At 52.9% G+C, this 19,751-nt stretch overlaps 7 protein-coding genes across 7 annotated transcripts; 5 read left to right on the top strand and 2 right to left on the bottom strand.

Annotated features, from left to right (window-relative positions):
- Nucleotides 1-14: 14 nt before the first annotated feature.
- Nucleotides 15-2,136, top strand: PG994_015059 (amino acid transporter; the record flags this gene model as incomplete). Its single annotated transcript, XM_066866468.1, has 5 exons — nucleotides 15-163; nucleotides 344-589; nucleotides 676-898; nucleotides 958-1,070; nucleotides 1,125-2,136. 5 exons carry the CDS (start codon nucleotides 15-17, stop codon nucleotides 2,134-2,136), a joined length of 1,743 nt encoding a protein of 580 aa, XP_066708144.1.
- Nucleotides 2,137-2,977: 841 nt separating this feature from the next.
- On the top strand, nucleotides 2,978-3,285 carry PG994_015058 (uncharacterized protein; the record flags this gene model as incomplete). The annotated part of the gene is made up of 2 exons (XM_066866467.1): nucleotides 2,978-3,102; nucleotides 3,162-3,285. The coding sequence occupies 2 exons, from the start codon at nucleotides 2,978-2,980 to the stop codon at nucleotides 3,283-3,285; spliced, it is 249 nt and encodes an 82-aa protein (XP_066708143.1).
- A 783-nt stretch (nucleotides 3,286-4,068) lies between these two features.
- On the top strand, nucleotides 4,069-6,869 carry PG994_015057 (uncharacterized protein; the record flags this gene model as incomplete). Its single annotated transcript, XM_066866466.1, has 3 exons — nucleotides 4,069-4,577; nucleotides 4,646-4,724; nucleotides 4,791-6,869. 3 exons carry the CDS (start codon nucleotides 4,069-4,071, stop codon nucleotides 6,867-6,869), a joined length of 2,667 nt encoding a protein of 888 aa, XP_066708142.1.
- Nucleotides 6,870-6,932: 63 nt separating this feature from the next.
- On the bottom strand, nucleotides 6,933-8,028 carry PG994_015056 (uncharacterized protein; the record flags this gene model as incomplete). Its single annotated transcript, XM_066866465.1, has 2 exons — nucleotides 6,933-7,440; nucleotides 7,505-8,028. The coding sequence occupies 2 exons, from the start codon at nucleotides 8,026-8,028 to the stop codon at nucleotides 6,933-6,935; spliced, it is 1,032 nt and encodes a 343-aa protein (XP_066708141.1).
- Nucleotides 8,029-9,675: 1,647 nt separating this feature from the next.
- PG994_015055 (uncharacterized protein) lies at nucleotides 9,676-10,785 on the top strand (the record flags this gene model as incomplete). Its single annotated transcript, XM_066866464.1, has 1 exon — nucleotides 9,676-10,785. One exon carries the CDS (start codon nucleotides 9,676-9,678, stop codon nucleotides 10,783-10,785), a length of 1,110 nt encoding a protein of 369 aa, XP_066708140.1.
- A 287-nt stretch (nucleotides 10,786-11,072) lies between these two features.
- PG994_015054 (uncharacterized protein) lies at nucleotides 11,073-11,706 on the bottom strand (the record flags this gene model as incomplete). Its single annotated transcript, XM_066866463.1, has 2 exons — nucleotides 11,073-11,305; nucleotides 11,364-11,706. The coding sequence occupies 2 exons, from the start codon at nucleotides 11,704-11,706 to the stop codon at nucleotides 11,073-11,075; spliced, it is 576 nt and encodes a 191-aa protein (XP_066708139.1).
- Nucleotides 11,707-12,319: 613 nt separating this feature from the next.
- On the top strand, nucleotides 12,320-19,264 carry PG994_015053 (DNA polymerase epsilon catalytic subunit A; the record flags this gene model as incomplete). The annotated part of the gene is made up of 4 exons (XM_066866462.1): nucleotides 12,320-12,933; nucleotides 13,013-13,155; nucleotides 13,204-18,756; nucleotides 18,807-19,264. The coding sequence occupies 4 exons, from the start codon at nucleotides 12,320-12,322 to the stop codon at nucleotides 19,262-19,264; spliced, it is 6,768 nt and encodes a 2,255-aa protein (XP_066708138.1).
- Nucleotides 19,265-19,751: the final 487 nt, after the last annotated feature.

The following is a 19,751-nucleotide window of genomic DNA, read 5'->3' as shown; positions in this document are numbered from 1 at the left end:
GAAAGCCAATCACAATGGCAACATCCGTCAGGTTGCGGGGCGCCGGCGATCACGTCATGGTCCCCGTCAGCCCGTTGCTCTCAGCAAACCCGTTCAAGCCCATTGCTCCAGAAATCCAGACCCTCAGGGGTCCTCACCGAGCGGCGACCCCCACAAGAACAAGGTTAGGGCGAGAAAGCAAGGGCCGAATTGTCATCATGTCTATCGGATGGCCTGCCGACGGAGAGCTTTTATAATTACATGCTAAGATGTTTTTTCTCAGCCATTGATTCCTCAACACGTCTGTCCCTGCGAACTTTCCACCTCCGTATTGAACCCGGGCGGATATAAGCAGGATGTACAGTCCCAAAAAGGACGGCACGGCAGAGCCGATGGCCGATGTGGCACCAGGCGACGTCGGCGATGACTTCCGGGCCATTGACCCAGACAGTGGAGTCAAGCGAGGGTTGAAGACGAGACATCTAAGTATGATGGCTTTGGCTGGTATCATCGGCCCCGGCCTGCTTGTCGGGGCTGGAGGCGCTCTATCGAGCGGTGGTCCAGCGTCCTTGCTGATCGGGTTCGGTATCATCGGCATGGTTGCATTCAGGTAAGAATTGCGACGGGAACAGAGACTCATGGCCGGCCCCCTCCCTGGTAGGACGATGATGACAATGGCGCTGACAACCTGACCAGCATCATGCAAAGCCTCGGAGAGTTGACAACTCTATATCCCAGTGGTGGAGCTTTTACCAAACTGGCTGACCGCTTCGTTGACAAGGCTTTTGGCGTCGCTGTCGGCTGGAATTACTTCATCATCTGGGTTGCAGTGCTTTCCAATGAGTACAATGCGATCACGAGCGTGTTGATATTCTGGAGCGATCGCGTCCCTGTCTGGGGCTGGTTTCTCATCTTATGGGTGCGTAACACGTCCCACGCTTCAAACTCACGTGAGCCTGCTACTGACGTGGACTGCAGTTTCTCTTCCTGGGTTTTCAGCTGCTTGGAGTAGAGACGTTCGGCGAAGCTGAGTTCTGGCTGGCACTGATCAAACTTATCGGTCTTACGACCTTCTTCCTCTTCGCAATCATGTTTGTTCATCCGCCGCCACCCAACTATCTGCACGTAACTGACAGCAGTTGAAGTTATGCCGCTGGCGGCGTCAAGGGAGCCGACGCGATAGGCTTTCGGTACTGGCATGATCCTGGTCCGTTCGTGGGGGGCTTTCGCGGGGTAGCCGCCGTCTTTGTGTTCTGCTCGACCTTCTACGCCGGAGTAGAATCCGTCGCGGTCGCGGCCACCGAGACGAAGAACCCGAGAGTGGCGGTTCCCCTGGCCATCCGCCAGGTGTTCTGGCGTATCGTCTTCATCTACATGGGCTCCGCCTTCTTCTTCGGGCTCACCTGTCCCTCCAACGCCGAGGGACTCGTCAACGGCGGGAGTCGCGCGCTGAAGAGCCCCATGACCGTCGCGATTCAGCAGGCCGGCTGGGGGGAGGGCGTGCATCTGATCAACGCCTTCATCCTCGTGACGTGCCTGTCCGCGGTCAACAGCTCCATCTACGTCGGCTCGCGCACGCTCTTGTTCATGGCTCAGGACGGCAAGGCGCCCAAGATCCTGGGCAAAACAAACAGGCGCGGTGTCCCCTGGGCCGCGATCGTCTTCACGAACGCCTCGGGCGCGCTGTCGCTGATGAACATTTCGACGGGCGCCGGCGAAGCTTACCAGTACATTGTCAACCTTAGTGGCGTGTCAGCGTTTCTGGTCTGGGGCTCCATATCCTTTATCCACATCCGCTTCCGCAAAGCATGGCAGCTGCAGGGCTACCGTGTCCAGGATTTGCCGTTCATCTCGTGGTGCTACCCGTGGAATGCTTATTTCGGGCTCGGCGCCAACATATTCTTGGCCCTCGTCCAAGGCTGGACGACGTTGAGCCCCTTCAATGCTGGCAATTTCGTCGATGCCTACATCTTGTTGCCTCTCTTCCCCATCATCTACTTTGGGTACAAGATTATCCGCAAAACTCGGTATTGGCGGCTCGATGAGATTGATCTGCAGTCGGGTCGACGCCGTGACCTTGAAGAGGTGAAAGACTTGGCTGAAGGGGAACTAGGCGGGGGACAAACTCTATGGCAGAAGTTGGTCAAAAGCTTCTAGGCTTGGCGCGTGGTCAGAGGTGACCGATTTTTGAAGCCGGGCGCTCATACCTCAAGGTGTATCTTTTAGGGAATCGTCAGAATTAGCGCCCGCGATGTCTTTCACTTTCTTTCATCCTCTACTACCTGTAAAGACGCTCAAACTCCAAACTACTTGGCGTACTTAATTACCTAGCTAAGAACGTGTGATGGGGCATGTTCGCCTCAGTTGAATGTTTGGCATAATTAACATCTTCCCTGACCTGACCTAAACTCAATCTGACATAAGTGAAAATCGTGGGATGATTGTCGCCATTTTGCAATTCAAATGCCACCCGGTTCACAGATGCACGAAATCGGGTCCAGCCACTGGAGGCATTTGTGGTATCTCGTTGTCTCATATGCCTGTCGTTGAAGCCCAGGAACGAATGACTCGAGATTGAACCTGATTGCGATGCAACTCCATACCTTCCTTCAGGCAAGGGAAGGCGTTTTTAAGGTCGACTTTGAACAGCCCCGACGCACCCTGCCGGCTTGATATCAAGATTGTTAGGCAAATGGTCAGGCACACGAGGATGTCGAGTCGTGACAACGGACATCGTCGTCTTCGGTGACCGTTTTCCTTGCAGAGTGCATGCCTTCGTGAAGCAAATATGTTTCGACTGTTCATTCATATGAGGGTGGAATGGATATATAAACTGATGTTCGGGCGATATAATTGAACCTGTCTTGATCATCAGCATCAACATCAACACAACATCAACATCATCTACAACTTCATTCACTCCATCATCTATCGCTTCTTCCTCACTTCATCACCAATCGTTCTTAGGTTTCTCCCAGAACCCCCTCTCAAAGCCAACATGCAGTTCCTCAGCATCATCGTCGCTGCCATCGCCACCACCGCCGCGGCGCAGGGTACTCAGTCCACCCCTCCTGTCCCTGCCTCATCGGGCGTCTGCAATGGTGGTACCTACCAGTGCTCGAAGTGAGTCTTCTCTGTGTAAGAGTCTGCATGGATATCCACTAACACGAACCGACGCATAGGACAATGAACGGCACCTCGACCGTCCAGGTCTGCAACAACGGCACCTGGATGGTTTCCTCCATCTGTGCCAACGGCTGGCAGTGCCAGATGGACGACTCTGAGGGTGCTACTTGCTCGCCTTAAGACGTTTCGGCTGTAATCGACTTGTCTACAAACTGAGCATTGGCTCAATAGCCCTTTGATGCAATCTTTCAACAGGTTTCGCATTTGCTTTTCAGGGCCCGAGGTATCTACAACGATTTTGGGAATTTTGGTCATTCATTTGGTGGAAGTCTTGTAAGGACTGGATTGCGGAATATCGGGTGCATGATTGTCACCAGCACGGTCGTTTGATTGAGAGGCATGGCCTTGGGTTTTTGGTGTTTTCTTTTGGAAGTATGTTATATCTGAGAAAATTCGAGAATTGACATTTTTCTCCTGAATCCGAAGACTCTATGATATTATCTGACGATGCAGCTTCGAGAATGAGATGCCCGGTTCCCCATCCCCAGCTCTCAGATTGGGTCAAATTGATTGCCAGTGTGTTTGCCGAAGATTTCGGTGTCCCAACAAGTGAAAAAAAAAAAAAAAGACACGGGAGGGTTCTTTTGACCTAGGTACGACTTTTAGGTGGCTTGCAAAAAGAAACTACGCGTATTTCAAGGCCTCAGGCAACGGCAACGAAACTATCTTGCTAAGTGCATACATGGGTTTTATGCATAACATAGTGCACCTCACCAGCTCAACCTCGGTTGCATCATCGATATGCGTGCACGCCTCGTTGTTACCGAGCGCCTGTTCCAAAGTTGGCTGGATATAATAGCTGATGCGATCACGAGATCATTTACTGCATTTCAAGATTTACTTTGATACAACTGGATAACCTGTGTCAGAAATGCACCAGCAGTCGCAGTCGCACCTACCATAATGCCAAGCCCAGCGAAAAAGAGGAAGCTGAACAACGATGGCAAGCAGCAACCATCCTTGCCTTCGAGAGGCCTGGAATACTTCTTCTCCAAGCAGAAGCAAAACGGCGCCGTGCAGAAGCCGTCTATTGACCAACCGGAAGCTGCGGGAGATATACGGCCAGATCATGAGTTGACCGACGAGGAATTGGCCCGAAAATTGCAGGCTCAGTGGGACCAGGAAGATGCGCAACGCGCAAAGGATGCTGCGAATCCCGTGAACCAAGAATCCACCCCATCACAGCCAGAGCCTTCCCAGACCTCGGGGACGGTCGCCGAAAGTATGGCAGAGCCGGTGCAGCATCGTGAGGTTACCCCCGCCACTGCGTCAAACCAAGACAAGAAGGGAACTTTGTCGCTTCAGTCAGTTGCGGCATCGGTGGATACTGCGTCGGAGTCTATCCCCTTTGACGAAAGCCCCTTGACTTTTGAGCCTTCTAAATATGTGCATTCGTTACGAGACCACTGGGGGTCGGAGGAGGTGATGCGTCATACGCGCTCTTGACTCGCTGTTTCGTACTGATAAACGGCACGACGAGCCGCATCAAGATCGTAGATACACTTGTCAATTGCCTGAGGGTCCTCATAGAAGCTGACCCCAGCAGCCTGCTCCCGGCCGTGAGTACGCCTCGGTCATATACTGTGGAATAGTTTGATTGTTTGTCTTGACTAACGTTAATTCAGGTGTGGTTGGCGACCAATTCAATATCACCCCCGTACATCTCGTTGGAACTGGGCTTAGGTGGATCGGCCATCTCCAAAGCGCTGAAGCAGGTCTGTGGCTTGGATCAGAGGTCCCTGAAGGCCATTTACGACAAATACGGAGATGCTGGCGACGTCGCATTCGAGGCCAAGAAGAAACAGAGCTTCACCCTTCGGAAGCCTAAACCTCTCACCATAAAAAGCGTCTACCAGTCGCTGGTCAAAATCGCGACCACCCAGGGCCAGGGGAGTGCTGAGGTCAAACAGCGCATAGTTGATAGGCTACTACAGGATGCACGTGGTGGCGAAGAGTCCCGATACGTTGTCCGGACTCTTTGTCAGCACCTTCGTATCGGCGCTGTGAAGACGACCATGCTGATTGCGCTATCACGGGCGTTCCTACTGTCGCGGCCAGCTGGGGCGGATTTTCCCTTACGGTCCGCGACAGAGCTGTCGAAGTTGAAGAAAGAGGAACTGGCCGAAGTCTGGAATAGACCAGAAGAGATTGTCAAGGCGTGCTTCGCTCGCCGGCCGAATTACAATGATCTTGTACCCATCCTGCTAGAGATCGGGGTCTGTGATGAACTACTCATCCGCTGCGGCTTGACGTTACATATACCCTTGAGGCCTATGCTGGGAAGCATCACCCGCGACCTCTCGGAAATGCTTACCAAGCTACAGGGCCGCGACTTTGCTTGCGAATACAAGTATGACGGGCAACGAGCACAGGTACATTGCGACGATAATGGGAAGGTTTCAATATTCTCAAGACACTTGGAAGTCATGACAGACAAGTACCCTGATCTAGTTGAACTGGCTCCCAAGATTCGCGGTGAAGGGGTCAGCAGCTTCATCATGGAGGGCGAAGTAGTTGCCGTGGACCGACAAACGGGCGAGTTGAAGAACTTTCAGACCCTTACGAACCGGGCGCGCAAGGATGTCGCCATTGGCGAGATCACCATCAACGTGTGTCTCTTTGCCTTTGATCTCATGTACTTGAACGGGCAGCCTCTCCTCGACAGGTCTTTCCGCGAAAGGCGGGAACTGCTCAAGTCACTTTTCATCGAGATACCGCAGCATTTCACGTGGGTCAAGAGCATCAACGCAACTTCTCAGGATTCCGAGACTGTGTTGGAATTCTTCAAGTCTGCGACAGAATCGAAATGTGAGGGAATCATGGTCAAGATTCTCGACAATCTTGCAGACGTGCCAGCACCACCCGTCGACGCGCAAGATGGGTCTTATGAGGATACCGCAGCGACTGGGCCATCCACGCCGTCAAAGTCAAAGAGCAGGGCAAAAGGGAAAGGAAAAGGGAAGGAACGAGTCAGCGATGCCACCGGCGAAAAGAAGCCATCATCGCGTCGCAAGCCGTTATTGGCCACGTACGAGCCTGACAAGCGCCTCGACTCCTGGCTCAAAGTGAAGAAAGACTACAGTGCTTCATTCGACACGCTTGACCTGATCCCTGTGGCCGCTTGGCACGGATCGGGCCGTAAGGCAAAATGGTGGTCCCCTATCCTCATGGCCGTACGCAATGAAGAAACAGGTACTTTGGAGGCTGTATGCAAATGCATGAGCGGATTCACAGATACATTCTACAAGGCCAATAGGAAGCTTTACGACGACGGGTCTGGGGAGGCTGAAGGCGAAGGTGATGAACCAGCTGGAGACGATGGAGACAACCAGGATATCAACAAAGACAGCGGCGGTGATTCGGGTGAACAAAATGAGAGGAAGTACAAGAATACCCGCAAGACGAAACCAAACTTCGTTGAGTACAGTGGCGGCCGGCCGGACGCATGGTTCGAGCCACAGGAGGTGTGGGAAATGGCATTTGCAGATATCACGTTGTCCCCAGTATATACAGCGGCGATCGGTCTAGTCAGTCAGGATCGAGGACTTAGCCTACGCTTCCCGCGGTTTTTGCGCAAGCGGGAGGACAAAGGCATTGAGGAAGCGAGCACAAATGACTTTCTTGCTGGCTTGTGGAGGAAACAGGAAGCCAAGGCTACTGCCGCGCCAATTAAGGAGGCCGATGAAGAGGAAGATGACTTATAAACGGAACTTAGTTTGGGAGACCTGAATCGGAGTATGCGAATGCATCTGCTACTTCCTAACGTTTTAATCCCTCCATGCGCGGTATACATTCCTGCTGCCGTACTTTTCGCCCTTCTTCAACAGCTGCTGGCTCTTCCACTCGTCGACGTTGCAGGCGTTTACGTAACGGCTGGGCTCAACGCAGAAGGCGCTTCGAGCTCCACGCGCCGGCACGCCGGCAACCTCGGGCACATTGGTGTATTTTCCTGTGTAGAACTGGAACGCCGGCTCGGTGCTGAGGACCTCGAGGTTGATCTTGCTGCCCGTGTGGCGCGCCGAGATGAGCTTGGTCAGTGATCTGGACCGAGTGTCGATCGGGACGGAGCTCGGGGAGGCAGACGGATCGACAACGAAGCAGTCGTCGATGTCCGGGTCGGTCGGGCCGAGGAGGAATTTGGAGTCGGTTTTGACCTTGGCGAAGGTTATTGGCCCGCCGGTCGGGATACCACCATCGTCAACGGGGAGGTAGGAACCGCTGCATAGCTGGACTTCTGTGTTATCGATCTTGGGATCTCCGGAAAGGTTGAAGTATCTGGATAAGTAGGTAGTCAAGGTTAGTAAAGTTTGCGACATATATGTATGGATCCGGTACGCACGAGTGGTTCGTCATGTTGATGGCAGTTTCCTCGGCGCCGCCCACCAACTCCGCCTCGTACTCCACGCCCAGCACGACGGTCTTCTTGCCGCCGTCAAGCTTCTGGGTGCCCGTCGTGTAAGTAACGGTAGCGAGGACCTCGCCGGGGTAGCCCATGTCGCCGTCTTCGCTGCACAGCGTGAACTGGACGCTCTCGCCGCCCTCGTCGAGCTTGACGCCCGGAATCTCCCGCAACCCGACGGGTTTCGGGCCGTCCCACACGCGCTTGCCCCAGCCCTTGTCGCCGCCGTGCAGGCTGTTGGGCCCGTCGTTGGCCTTGAGGGAGTAGGAATTCCCGCCGTTCAGGGAGTTGAGCTTCGCGCCGCTCACGCGGTTCGCGACGCGCCCGATGGTCTCGCCGAAGAAGGGCTCGTTGTGCGACACGTAGAGCTCCTGCGTCGGGAAGCCCTGGACGATGTTGGTGCCGTCGACCTTGAAGGTCTTGATGATGGCGCCCAGGGGCAGAAACTCGATCTCGGAGGCCATTGTTGCTACTGGGGTAATCTTCTTCTCTTCGGTCGGGGTATACTGCGTTCGTGGGTAAGGGCCAGCTGCGAATCGTCAAGCTGTGTCAATACAAATAGGTGTTAGGTCTAGGATGGGTATGAGGGGCACAATGCTTGAGCTTCGGAATGAAAGTTTGATACGATGTATTTAAAGTCCGGGAGGCTTTGGGCATAGATATATATTTACAGGTTGGTAATCTAGTAGAGGAAATAACGCATCTCGTATGATGGTTGTGGCAATTCAGAGGAGAATAGAATCCATCCCATGACGACGACGCAAGGAATTCAGGCTATTTGCACAGCTCCTGCCTTGACAGCTCGTTGGCGATCGTGGTGGGGTTAGGCGGGGTAATTTGGAGATGGGAAGTCCAGAAGTTGGGGTGTTGCTCAGGGGGTACCCGAGGGGGGTAAATTGGAACATGAGATTGTTGGAAGATATGGAAAGAGACATCCATGTGTTCTTCTTGCCGGGCTACGCTACAAGTGAGCAGCAGGGAAATTAGACGCCGCGAGGCATAAGCAGGGCCTTTGGTTTGTTTATCTTGATTTTGTGTGAGCTGATATGGATATCTTGTTGCTTCTTTCGTTCCGGGTCTGTCCAATATCGATATTTATTTTCTCCGTCCTCTGAAAAGCGACAAGGACCTGGCCCCTGGGCATGTGTTCATCCCAAGCAGACAGGCCGTGGCTACGAATATCCCTCTACTCCCATCAGAGTTCGCTGAATGCTGGTGAGAAGTTAGGTTTCGCTTCTGTGCCTTTCCCAGCCCGCTCATCTGAGGGCAATGCCATGGATGATGTCAGACAATAGGGGACATTCAATGCGGTGAATGTAATCAGACCCTAAGTAACTTTAGTACGGAGTAGGACTTTCGAATCCGTAATCGTGCCGCAGGAACCGTGATGCACAATAGATGACAAAAGAAAAAGGAAACCCTCGCCCGCTTCTTGCTGCAGCTGCCACAGCCCCTACATTCATCAGTATATGTGCCTTTCCAGCGGCTTTCTGACATGCGTATGCATGTATGTACATGTAGCTAATTACACAGCAACTTGATCGCCCAATCGACGGCGTTCCCTACTCTGGGCCTCTGCTCCGACCACCGATCCAGCACCGGGATCAAACAAGCACCACAGCACGGGACCCTCCAACAATCAAAGTCCGTTGACTCGAGTTTGGGTATATGTCAACCAACCAATTAACTCGCACACGGATGCGGTACACCACATGCAGGTGATTGTCTGGTCTGTTTCTTGAGGTCTTGCCCTGGGTAAGTACGAATAAACCGCCATTTGGCAGCTGCGGCTTCCCGCCCGGATTTGCCAAATGACTGCCCGCCCACGCATGATCTGACGAATAGCCCCTGGGGATCCTCCATTTCCACTTTAATATCTCATGTAACATACACGCATACCTAACACAACCATACTATCAGCTTCGACTTCCACGGTTCGCTTCTTCACTGAGCAAGAGCACTTCTGATCACGATACTCGAACACCCTTGCCGCTCCCTACTTCCTGGGCACATAGACGAGCCTAGGCCTTGGGATACAGCTCTACCCCATATTCATTCAGAAATCGATATCCATTCCTGAGTTGATCTGCAGCCACCCAGCTACGTTTACTATGACGGGTTTAGGCACACCCCCGGGCTTGCAGTCCACCCCGAAACGCAAGAGAGAGGATGTTGTCAACGAACAACGCCTGGCTTCAGCAGCCGGTCCTACTACCAGCACACACCCTTATATCACCAAAATGATCTTCTCCTTTGAGGCACCAAACCTTCCACCATCTGAACCCGAAGATGGCAGTAGCAGTCCCAGGACAAAGGTTGCTCACCAATTCCGTGATTTGGCTTTGGTGGAAAGCGGGGGTGGGGTCAGCGCATCAACCCAGCCTAGCATTATGGCGGGCGCGGACGGCGAAAACGGTAAAAGCAACGGCAGCAGTAGCGGCAGCCCAACTGCAAAACATGGCGATCTCCAACAACCTGGCCGAACGCGTTTTGCAACAGAGCCTGTATTATTCGATTTCGACGGTGCAAGGAGCACCAGCAACAGCATTGCCAGCAGCAGCAACGACCAGCCAATGGACTTGGACGACGATGGTGATGCCTTGCGCAAGCGAGTGAAACTGCCAGATTGCGACACTGTTGCAGCTTTCGGGACCACCGGCAACGCAAGTGCAGACCCAGCAGGCCCCATAGGAATTGACGGCAATGGGATGCTCACATTCCAGGGTGTTGACCCGAGAATTGTGAACGCCAAGTACGGAAGTTCTGGGCCGCTGAAAAAGTCCTATCCTTCCATCAACCGCCTTGCTGATTCCAAGTCGCGCAGCAGAAGAAGGGTGGGATCTCCTCCCTTCAGCTCGTCTAGACGAAAGGCAGTCGAGACCAGCATAGAAGAGGAAAGTACCGTGGTTGATCCTGTCCGGGCAGCCCTTACATGGCATGAGGATGAGATCACCGTGTACGATGCAGAGGACAAAGACGATGACGGGACTGGACTGAACGGCATTGGCTTCAAACCCACCGCCGCCGTTGCCTACGCGCGCGCACAGAAGCGCCGGCAGCAGCTTTCGGAATACAAAAAGCGCGAAGAGAGCGAAGCGCGCGCCCGGAGAAACCAGAAACGCAGGGAGCAGCTGGGCGAAGCTGCGGTACTGAAACGAAGCCACTCAATGATACGAGTGCACTTCTCTGAGGCAGAACCTGAGGCAGTCGTGATGACCTGATGGGGAAATTTGGAAGAAATGAGTGACAAGGACCCGGAGTTCAGGAGTTTAACCACGATACCACTATTTGCACAACAACCTGACGAAGCCGTTGTCTTCTTGTGTTCTACTTATGGCTTAAGAGCAGCTTCTCTTATATATATCCTACCCCATGGGCGTGGGTGAATAGCTATAGTACAACATGATTCGAGTTTGCATATCACGTTCCTGGGTCCCAGAAGAATGTGGGAAGCGCGAGAAGCATGACCGAATCGCCGTGTCTACTGGATGCGATCGCATGACATTCATTACCAGAACTTGTACCATCTATTCGCAGCCTCTTTCTCCGCAGCCTCTTTGCGCTTCTTTGCCGCCTCCTCGGCCCGTTTCATTTTCTCTGCCTTTTTACGGTCCATGACTTCTACAACCCTTGCCATGGCGGCCTTCTCCTTCCTTCGCATAGCTTGGCAATATTCCCAGCCGACTAGACTGGATATTAAGAATCCACCAACGCCCCAATTCAGCCCCTTGGATAACGTGCCTGCAAATCATGCATATTTAGGAGGGCCATGATCGAAGTAGAGTAATCCATGACTTACCTCCAGCTATCAGCCTGCCTGACCCAGTTACGAAACCCGTGGCGATGCCGGTCATGAAGCCCTCTCTGGCGCACGGTATTTGATGTATTTTGAACCAATCGTCTCGCTTTATGGTCTTGAGCCCCTCCGAAACGGTTGGACGTTTGTTGCCTCCTCCCGCCTCTGTCTGTGGGGCCGCATTGGCGTCTGCCGGCGCTGCTGTCGATATGCTGCCATCTCGGTCCTCGGGTTTCGAGCCGTGGAAGATTTCGTATACTTGGGGTTGGTTTACATGGTCGGGAGGTGCGGTGGCTCCCGGCGGGGGACTACGCACAGCCGGCGGTCTCTGGTTGTCTTGCGACATGGTGTGTGCAGGTGGGCAAGAACGTTGAAGTTGAAGCCGCGTATGTATCGTTCTTCCGGTGGTGGGTGGTTCGACGGCGATTGACTCTTTTTGGGGCGCAATAGAAATCGATACTCGGGTACGTACCTACATGAATTTGAAGCCAATTTTGGAAGCTATGACGCGGGCGATCATGGGGGGGTATATATGCATCTAGAGGGGTCTTTTGTTCGCGGTGTTCTTTTAGTGGAAACCACTTTAGTTCGGCGACCCGGACGCACCTTGCAGCGCAAATCAACGCGTCGTTTCTGGACGCGCCGCGCTTTAGTGGATATCGGCTTCTTCTGCATGGAGATTGTATTGATTTTGGATACATGGCTCTTACTGACTGTGACACTACTCACTATTCCGAATCTGCCAAGGGCTCCCAAATACTGTCAATCGTTAGATTCCTGCATACCAGTTTGGGTAGCCTTCATTTAGTTCAATTGGCGCAATTCATGGTTATCTTTCAACGAATTTCTCAAGTGTATGATCCTTGATTTTTTGCCTTTTCCTTGAGGAGGGACAGTGTTTCCCCCTATCCTACCCTCAGATCCCACCAACCGAATAGATACCACGAGGATCCTTCGCGATGCCGAACACGACACTTCGAAGGCAGCCCACCAAGGGTGTCGCCCGCCGCGGCGGCAAGAAGGCCTTCCACGGCGGCCGCCCCCAGACATTTGCGGCCTCCTCGCGCGCCGAAGGCACCTCCGCCGACGAGAAGGCAGAGCGGGCCGCCCTCGCCCACCAGATTGATGAGAGCATGGGCTACACACGTTACGAATCGGGCCGCAAGAAGGAAGGCTGGCTCGTCAACCTGCAACCCACAACGCTGCGGCTCGAGGACGGCGACGGCGGCCGCGCCGCCCTCGACTGCTACTTCATCGAGGAGGACGGCAACACCTTCAAGGCGTCCTTCGAGTTTGAGCCCTACTTCCTGATCGCGGTGCGGAGGGGGCACGAGAGCGAGGTCGAGGAGTGGGTGAAGCGGGCCCCCGGCGGCGGCGTGGTAAAAAACGTAACGAAGGTCGAAAGAGAGGACTTGAATATGCCCAACCACTTGCTGGGGCACCGAAGAACGTTCCTGCAACTCAATTTCAGAAACGTTAACGACCTAATGGCGGCGAGGAAAGACATCTTGCCCCTTGCTGAGAAGAACCGCAAGGCGATGGATGCGGCTGATGTTTATGCCGAGGTTGCTGCGTAAGTAACCCCTATCACCTTGTGACAGAGGAAATACCCGTGAGGGAGATGGGAAACAGGTTGCTAATGGGAGAAACAGCGAACAAACCGGCTTCGACCTCTTTGACGACTCACGAGATGACGATAGACGAAATAATGCTTCTTTTGCCGATGCGAGCGACTTCATTGTCGATATTAGAGAGTACGATGTTCCGTACCATGTAAGAGTCATGATGGATACAGGTTAGCCTTTCGACCCCAACTGCACACGGTGATCCTGACAAGAACCAGATATAAGAGCCGGGCGATGGTACTTCGTGGAGGCCAAACACGGCGTAACTACAATAACTTTGAACGAGGAGCGACTGGCGCCAGCAGATCCGGTCGTGATGGCCTTCGATATCGAAACGACGAAACTACCTCTCAAATTTCCCGATGCGGCCGTAGACCAAATTATGATGATTTCATATATGATAGACGGCCAAGGATTTCTCATCACAAACCGAGAAATTGTCTCCGAGGATATTTCCGACTTCGAATATACGCCGAAACCAGAATACCCTGGCCCTTTCATGATCTTCAACGAGCCGGACGAGAAGGCGGTGATCGAACGCTTCTTTCTTCACATCAAGGAGGCGCGGCCTTCGGTTATAGCCACTTACAACGGAGACTTCTTCGATTGGCCCTTCGTCGAGACAAGGGCAAGCATCAACGGGATCGACATGTATCGCGAGATCGGCTGGAAGAAGGACAGCGAAGACATATACAAGTGCACCTACGGTGTACATATGGACTGTTTCGCTTGGGTCAACCGTGACTCCTATCTGCCCCAGGGATCTCGTGGTTTGAAGGCTGTTACAGTTGCCAAGCTTGGATACGACCCTGACGAACTTGACCCCGAACTCATGACACCCTACGCAGCCGAGAGGCCGCAGACTCTGGCCGAATACTCCGTTTCCGATGCCGTTGCGACATACTATCTCTACATGAAGTACATTCATCCCTTTGTCTTCTCGCTCTGTACGATTTTGCCGCTAGGTGGCGATGACGTGTTGCGCAAAGGAACCGGTACACTTTGTGAAATGTTGTTGATGGTGCAGGCCTACCAGAAGAACATTGTGATTCCAAATAAGTACATCGCACCAAAGGAGGCGTTTTGGGACGGCCACCTTCTGGATGCTGAAACTTACGTTGGTGGACATGTCGAAAGTATCGAAGCTGGCGTGTTTCGGGCAGATATCCCGGTTAACTTTGCTGTAGACGCGACAGCTATCGATGAGCTTCTCAACGAACTGGACGCTGCCCTGAAGTTCAGTATTACTGTCGAAGAGAAGAAATCGTTGGATGACATTACCAACTACGAGGAAATCAAAGCGCAGATCACAGAGAGGCTGATGAAGCTCAAGGAGACACCAAACCGAAGCGAGAACCCTCTGATTTATCACTTGGATGTCGCCTCCATGTATCCAAATATCATGACGACCAACCGACTACAGCCAGATTCTCTGATTCCAGAGTCGGACTGCGCGGCATGCGATTTCAACCGACCCGGCAAAACCTGTGACAGGAGGCTTCCTTGGGCTTGGAGAGGCGAATATCTGCCCGCCAAGCGCGACGAGTACAACATGATTCGGCACGCATTGGAGAACGAGAGATTCCCTGGCAGGTATCACAACTCTCCAATGCGATCATGGTCGGAATTGTCAGAAGAGGAGCAGGCCAACCTCGTCAGGAAACGCCTGACGACGTACAGTCAAAAGGTCTACCACAAGATTCGCAACCAGACTACCATCGTGCGAGAGGCCATTATCTGTCAGAGAGAAAACCCGTTTTACGTCAATACTGTCAGAGACTTCCGAGACCGACGTTACGATTACAAAGGCCAGACCAAAGTCTGGAAAGGCAAGACGGAGAGTTTACGATCATCTGGCGCTCCGAGCTCTGAGGTCGACGCTGCGAAGAAGATGATTGTGTTGTACGATTCACTTCAGCTTGCTCACAAAGTCATTCTCAACTCATTCTACGGTTATGCCATGCGAAAGGGTTCGCGGTGGTATTCCCTGGAAATGGCTGGTGTCACATGTTTGACCGGCGCCACCATCATTCAGCTTGCCAAGGAGCTTGTCGAACGACTGGGTCGACCTCTCGAGCTGGACACAGATGGTATCTGGTGTATGTTGCCAGCCACATTTCCTGAGAACTTTGCTTTCAAGATGAAGAACGGCAAGAAGCTTGCGATTTCGTATCCTTGTGTCATGTTGAACCACAAGGTCCACGCCAAGTTCACCAACCACCAATATCAGACACTCGTCGACCCCAAGACCTTCAAGTATGAGACGCATAGCGACAACTCTATCTTCTTCGAAGTGGACGGTCCCTACAAGGCCATGGTCTTGCCCACTTCAAAGGAAGAAGACAAGAACTTGAAGAAGCGATATGCCGTCTTCAACGACGATGGTAGTTTGGCTGAGCTGAAGGGTTTCGAGGTCAAGCGTCGTGGTGAGTTGAAGCTCATCAAGATTTTCCAGCAGCAGATCTTCAAATTCTTCTTGGAAGGAACTACTCTAGCTGAGTGCTATGGCGCTGTCGCAAAGGTCGCCAACAGATGGCTAGACGTGTTGAACACCAAAGGAACAACACTAGCAGACGAAGAACTCATTGACCTGATTTGCGAGAACCGAAGTATGTCCAAGACGCTCGAAGAGTACGGTAGCCAGAAGTCCACTTCGATCACAACAGCAAAGCGCTTGGCCGAGTTTCTCGGCGAGCAGATGGTGAAGGACAAAGGTCTGAACTGCAAGTACATTATATGCGCCAAGCCGCGAAACGCACCTGTCACCGAGCGCGCCATCCCAGTTGCCATCTTCTCAGCCGAACCTGAAATCAAAAGGAGGTTTTTGACTAAATGGCTCAAGGAAGAGCCGTCTGATACTGATCCTCGAGCTCTCCTCGATTGGGACTACTATCTGGAGCGTCTGGGCTCGGTCATTCAGAAGCTCATCACTATCCCGGCTGCGCTGCAGAAGGTGCGCAACCCGGTGCCCCGTGTGGCACATCCGGATTGGCTTCAGAGACGAATCAACATCAAGGATGACAAGATGAAGCAGAAGAAAATGACCGACATGTTCAACAAGGGCCCTCTGGAGGATATAACGAATCTCAATGGACCACGGCTTGAAGACTTGGAGGACTATGGTGCGAATCTCCTCAAACCTAAGAGCACCTCAGCTGTCATTAGCGCTTCGCAGCCCGTTCAAACTCTGCAAAAGCGCAAGTCTCCAGAGCCTGAAAAGGAGAACCTCGACCCCTTTGCTGCTCTGCCTAAGAAGATGCCCGACTCTTCTGAAGACTATCCTGCTTTCCTCGAGTACCAAAAGCATAAGTGGAAGATTCAGAAGGCCGCTCGTATCAGACGCCGCCATCTGTTCGGTGAACGTCGAGGAAATGTGGGTAGCAACATCCAGCAGACGTTCCGCAACCAAGCAGAGGTCACTTTCAGAAATACGTGGCAGCTCCTGCAGCTCAGAGCGACTGACAATCCTGGTATTGTGAGCGCATTCGTATTGATCGACGCCAAAATCCATACACTCAACATCAAAGTACCACGACAGGTGTTCCTGAATCTCAAGGGCAAAGACTTGCCGGACATTGAGGTCGAGGGCTGCGAAGCGGAGCAAGTCAACCATACTCTACCGAATGGCCACTCATCGACGCATCTCTTCAAGCTCACTGTCCCCGAAGAAATCTACTTTGCCGAGGCCGAGAAGTTCTCTCTGCTCTTCAATCATCCTAGTGTGGAGGGTGTATATGAGCGACAGGTGCCCCTGAACATCCGAGCAGTCCTACAGCTGGGCAACTTGACCACTATTGACCAGAGCCAACCGGGCGTACTAGGCAAGGGTTTGGAGCAAGGATTTGACTTGCACAGTCTGATGCGGCCTATCAAGAACAAGACGGGCTATCTCGCAACAAACCCGTTGGCCTACCTGTACATCTCGCATATCACTGCAGGCGAACGGCAAATATTCGGAATATTCTCCTCGGCTGGAGAACAGGCTCACATCGTCATTCTCCAGAAGAACAAGGACGCCGGGTCAGACCTACCTAACGTTTCCAAGATCTACAACGAGATGATGACCAGACGCATCCAAGAAGCAGAGGACGATTCATGGCAGGCCTGTTTCAAGTACCAGAGCACTTTGCAGTTCAAGGTCACTCAAGTCACCACGCGCAGAAAGGCCCATCTGGAGGTTGGCGACTTGATCAAGAAGATGAAGAAGGATGAGACCAAGCCGTTGATGCTGGTGATACAGTCATCCCAGCGCAACCAACTCATCCATGACGTTCCCGTCCTTGCGGACTTCCCTATTCTGCCGCTGAAGTCTGACCAAGCTGATGGTCTACTCCCACCGTTGGGTTGGCAATCGGTAATCGCAAGACGCCTTGTAACGCACTATCTCAACCTTGGCGCCTGGATTCAGCATCTTACGAATCTTGCCAAGTATGGCGACATCCCGCTGTGCAATCTGGAGCGGGATGATCCTCGTTTCCTTATTGACATCGCGTATGCCCGTCGATTGCAGACAAACAACGTCGTTCTCTGGTGGTCACCCGGTGCTCGACCCGACCACGCCGGTTATGAACAAGATGATGTCACGGGTCCCCTGGACACTGTCTCTATGCCCTCTGTCAACAATCCTGGCACCTATGCTTCAGTGTGCATTGACCTCGACGTGCGAAATCTGGCCATTAACACCATTCTGACTTCATCCCTAATCAACGAACTCGAAGGCGCGAACTCCATTTCGTTCAACCCCGCCACTGACGCAAGTGACGCTGACGGAACAGATACATTATACTCCGAGAATGCATTCGCCAATGCAGGTGTTCTTGTCCTACGTGAGATGGTCAAGTCGTGGTGGTCTGAGGCCTGCAAAGGCAGCACGATGGCAGATATTCTCGTTCAACATCTTGTCCGCTGGGTCGAATCACCTGACAGTTTCATGTACGACCACGCTCTGCACTATTACGTGCAGATGATGTCACGTAAGGCTCTGCTGCAACTTATGGCGGACTTCAGACGTGTGGGATCCCAGGTGGTATTCGCCAATTCGAACAGGTTGCTCCTGCAAACAAGCAAGTCTGAAGTGGGCAATGCCTACGCCTACAGCCAGTATATTCTCAAGAGTATCAAGAGCAAGCCTTTGTTCCACTTCATTGACCTGGAGGTCAAGGAGTATTGGGACTACCTAGTTTGGTATGACGAGTTCAACTTTGGTGGAAAGGCGTGCCAAGAGGTCATCGAGGCCGAAACCCAGCAGCTCGAGGTCATCATGAACTGGCAGATGAAGATGTTCTTGCCACTCCGCCTTCAGGATATCTTCCAGAGCTGGGTTGTTGAGTTTATTGAGATCATGCATGCACTGAAGCGACCGGGGGCACTGAACGGTGGTGATCCTAACTCCCCGCCACGACTTACACAGCTGCCTATCAAGGACGGAGAGGAAGGCGAGAGAGATGCGATAATACTCACGAAACAGTTCGAGAGACCCCTGAAGAAGGAGATCAAAGGGCTGCTATCCACCCAAGCTCGTGAACTCCTGCATCATGAACTGGCGTCCGACTGGTCTTTCCCTGTCCTACCAGGCACCCAAGACAACCTGTCCCGTTTCTCGAAAGAAGATTCATCCACCGTTTCGAAATCGAAGAAGACTAAGCGCTTTACCAACAAGAACGCCGTGCTTGAGCTAGTGAAGTCGCTTATGCAGGTCCTCTCTCTGGACAAGAACATCACGACCGAGGCCCGCCTCCTCCGCAAGGAGCTCCTCGCCTTCTTCGACGTGCGTGAGTTCTCCAAGGAGGCGGCATTTGCGAACCCCTCATCGTCACTCAAGATTCCGCAATGGAGTTGCGCCGAGTGCACCTAGCGCGGGACTGGGACCTCTGCCGCGACGAGGCGCTGCTCCCGGACCTGGCGACGGTGGCGGGCAACCTCCCCGCTGATGCACCCGCCGAGCAGATCCAAGGTGAGTTGCGGCGAGCCGCGGCGGCCAAGAGCTGGCGCTGCGGGTTCTGCGACGCCGAGTTCGACCGCCTGCGCGTCGAGGAGCGCCTCATGGCCGACGTTGAGCGCATCGTTGTCGAGTGGACTACCCAGGACGTGAAGTGCACCCGCTGCGGCGGCGTCCGCCTGAACGAGTTTGCCGAGCACTGTACCTGCTCCGGCGCCTGGGGCGAGAGCGTCAAGCGGGACGATATGCTGAAGAAGCTGGCTGTGTACCAGGGGGTTGCTGAGTGGTTTGGTATGCGCATGCTGACGGCGGTGGTGGAGGAGGTATTAGGGAGCTTGTAGTCTGGTGATGTTTGGCTGCTTGCGGGTTGATTGGTGGTATGATGACTGGCGCCTTTGTTTGCATAGCTGGTGTTTGGGTGTTTTGAGTTGTGAAATCTGTCATTGGTGATTCGTCTCAAGTCATGGAGCGTGTATAAAGTAGATAGTGAATGCTCAATTGTTCCAAAGCCTTGATATCTCCTACCTCTGAACATTGTGCAGACGTGAATAGGTCGGGTTCGCTGCTTAAGATCAACATAAGATAGGATGCCTCTCCTTTCCCCTGTGATCGTTACCCCTATCCTGATATCTTAACTTGCTACAGTAATCGTATATTATATTAAAACCCTCTTCCTCCTGAGCGCGTAAGAAGGTATATACGAAACTAAGCTTTATTAGTTATCTCTATATTGAATCAATTCTACCTCAAGTTCAAAGCAAGGTGATCTGGAGGTGAAGCCCCAAGTAGAAACAAACGCACGTTAGGAAACAGCAACACAACAATCAA

This window comes from Apiospora phragmitis (assembly GCF_038363925.1).
Source record: "Apiospora phragmitis strain CBS 135458 chromosome Unknown utg000014l:1.0-1827420.0:1.0-1829600.0, whole genome shotgun sequence".
NCBI classification, from domain to species: Eukaryota; Fungi; Ascomycota; class Sordariomycetes; order Amphisphaeriales; family Apiosporaceae; genus Apiospora; species Apiospora phragmitis.
This window is presented reverse-complemented; position numbering and strand designations above follow the sequence as displayed.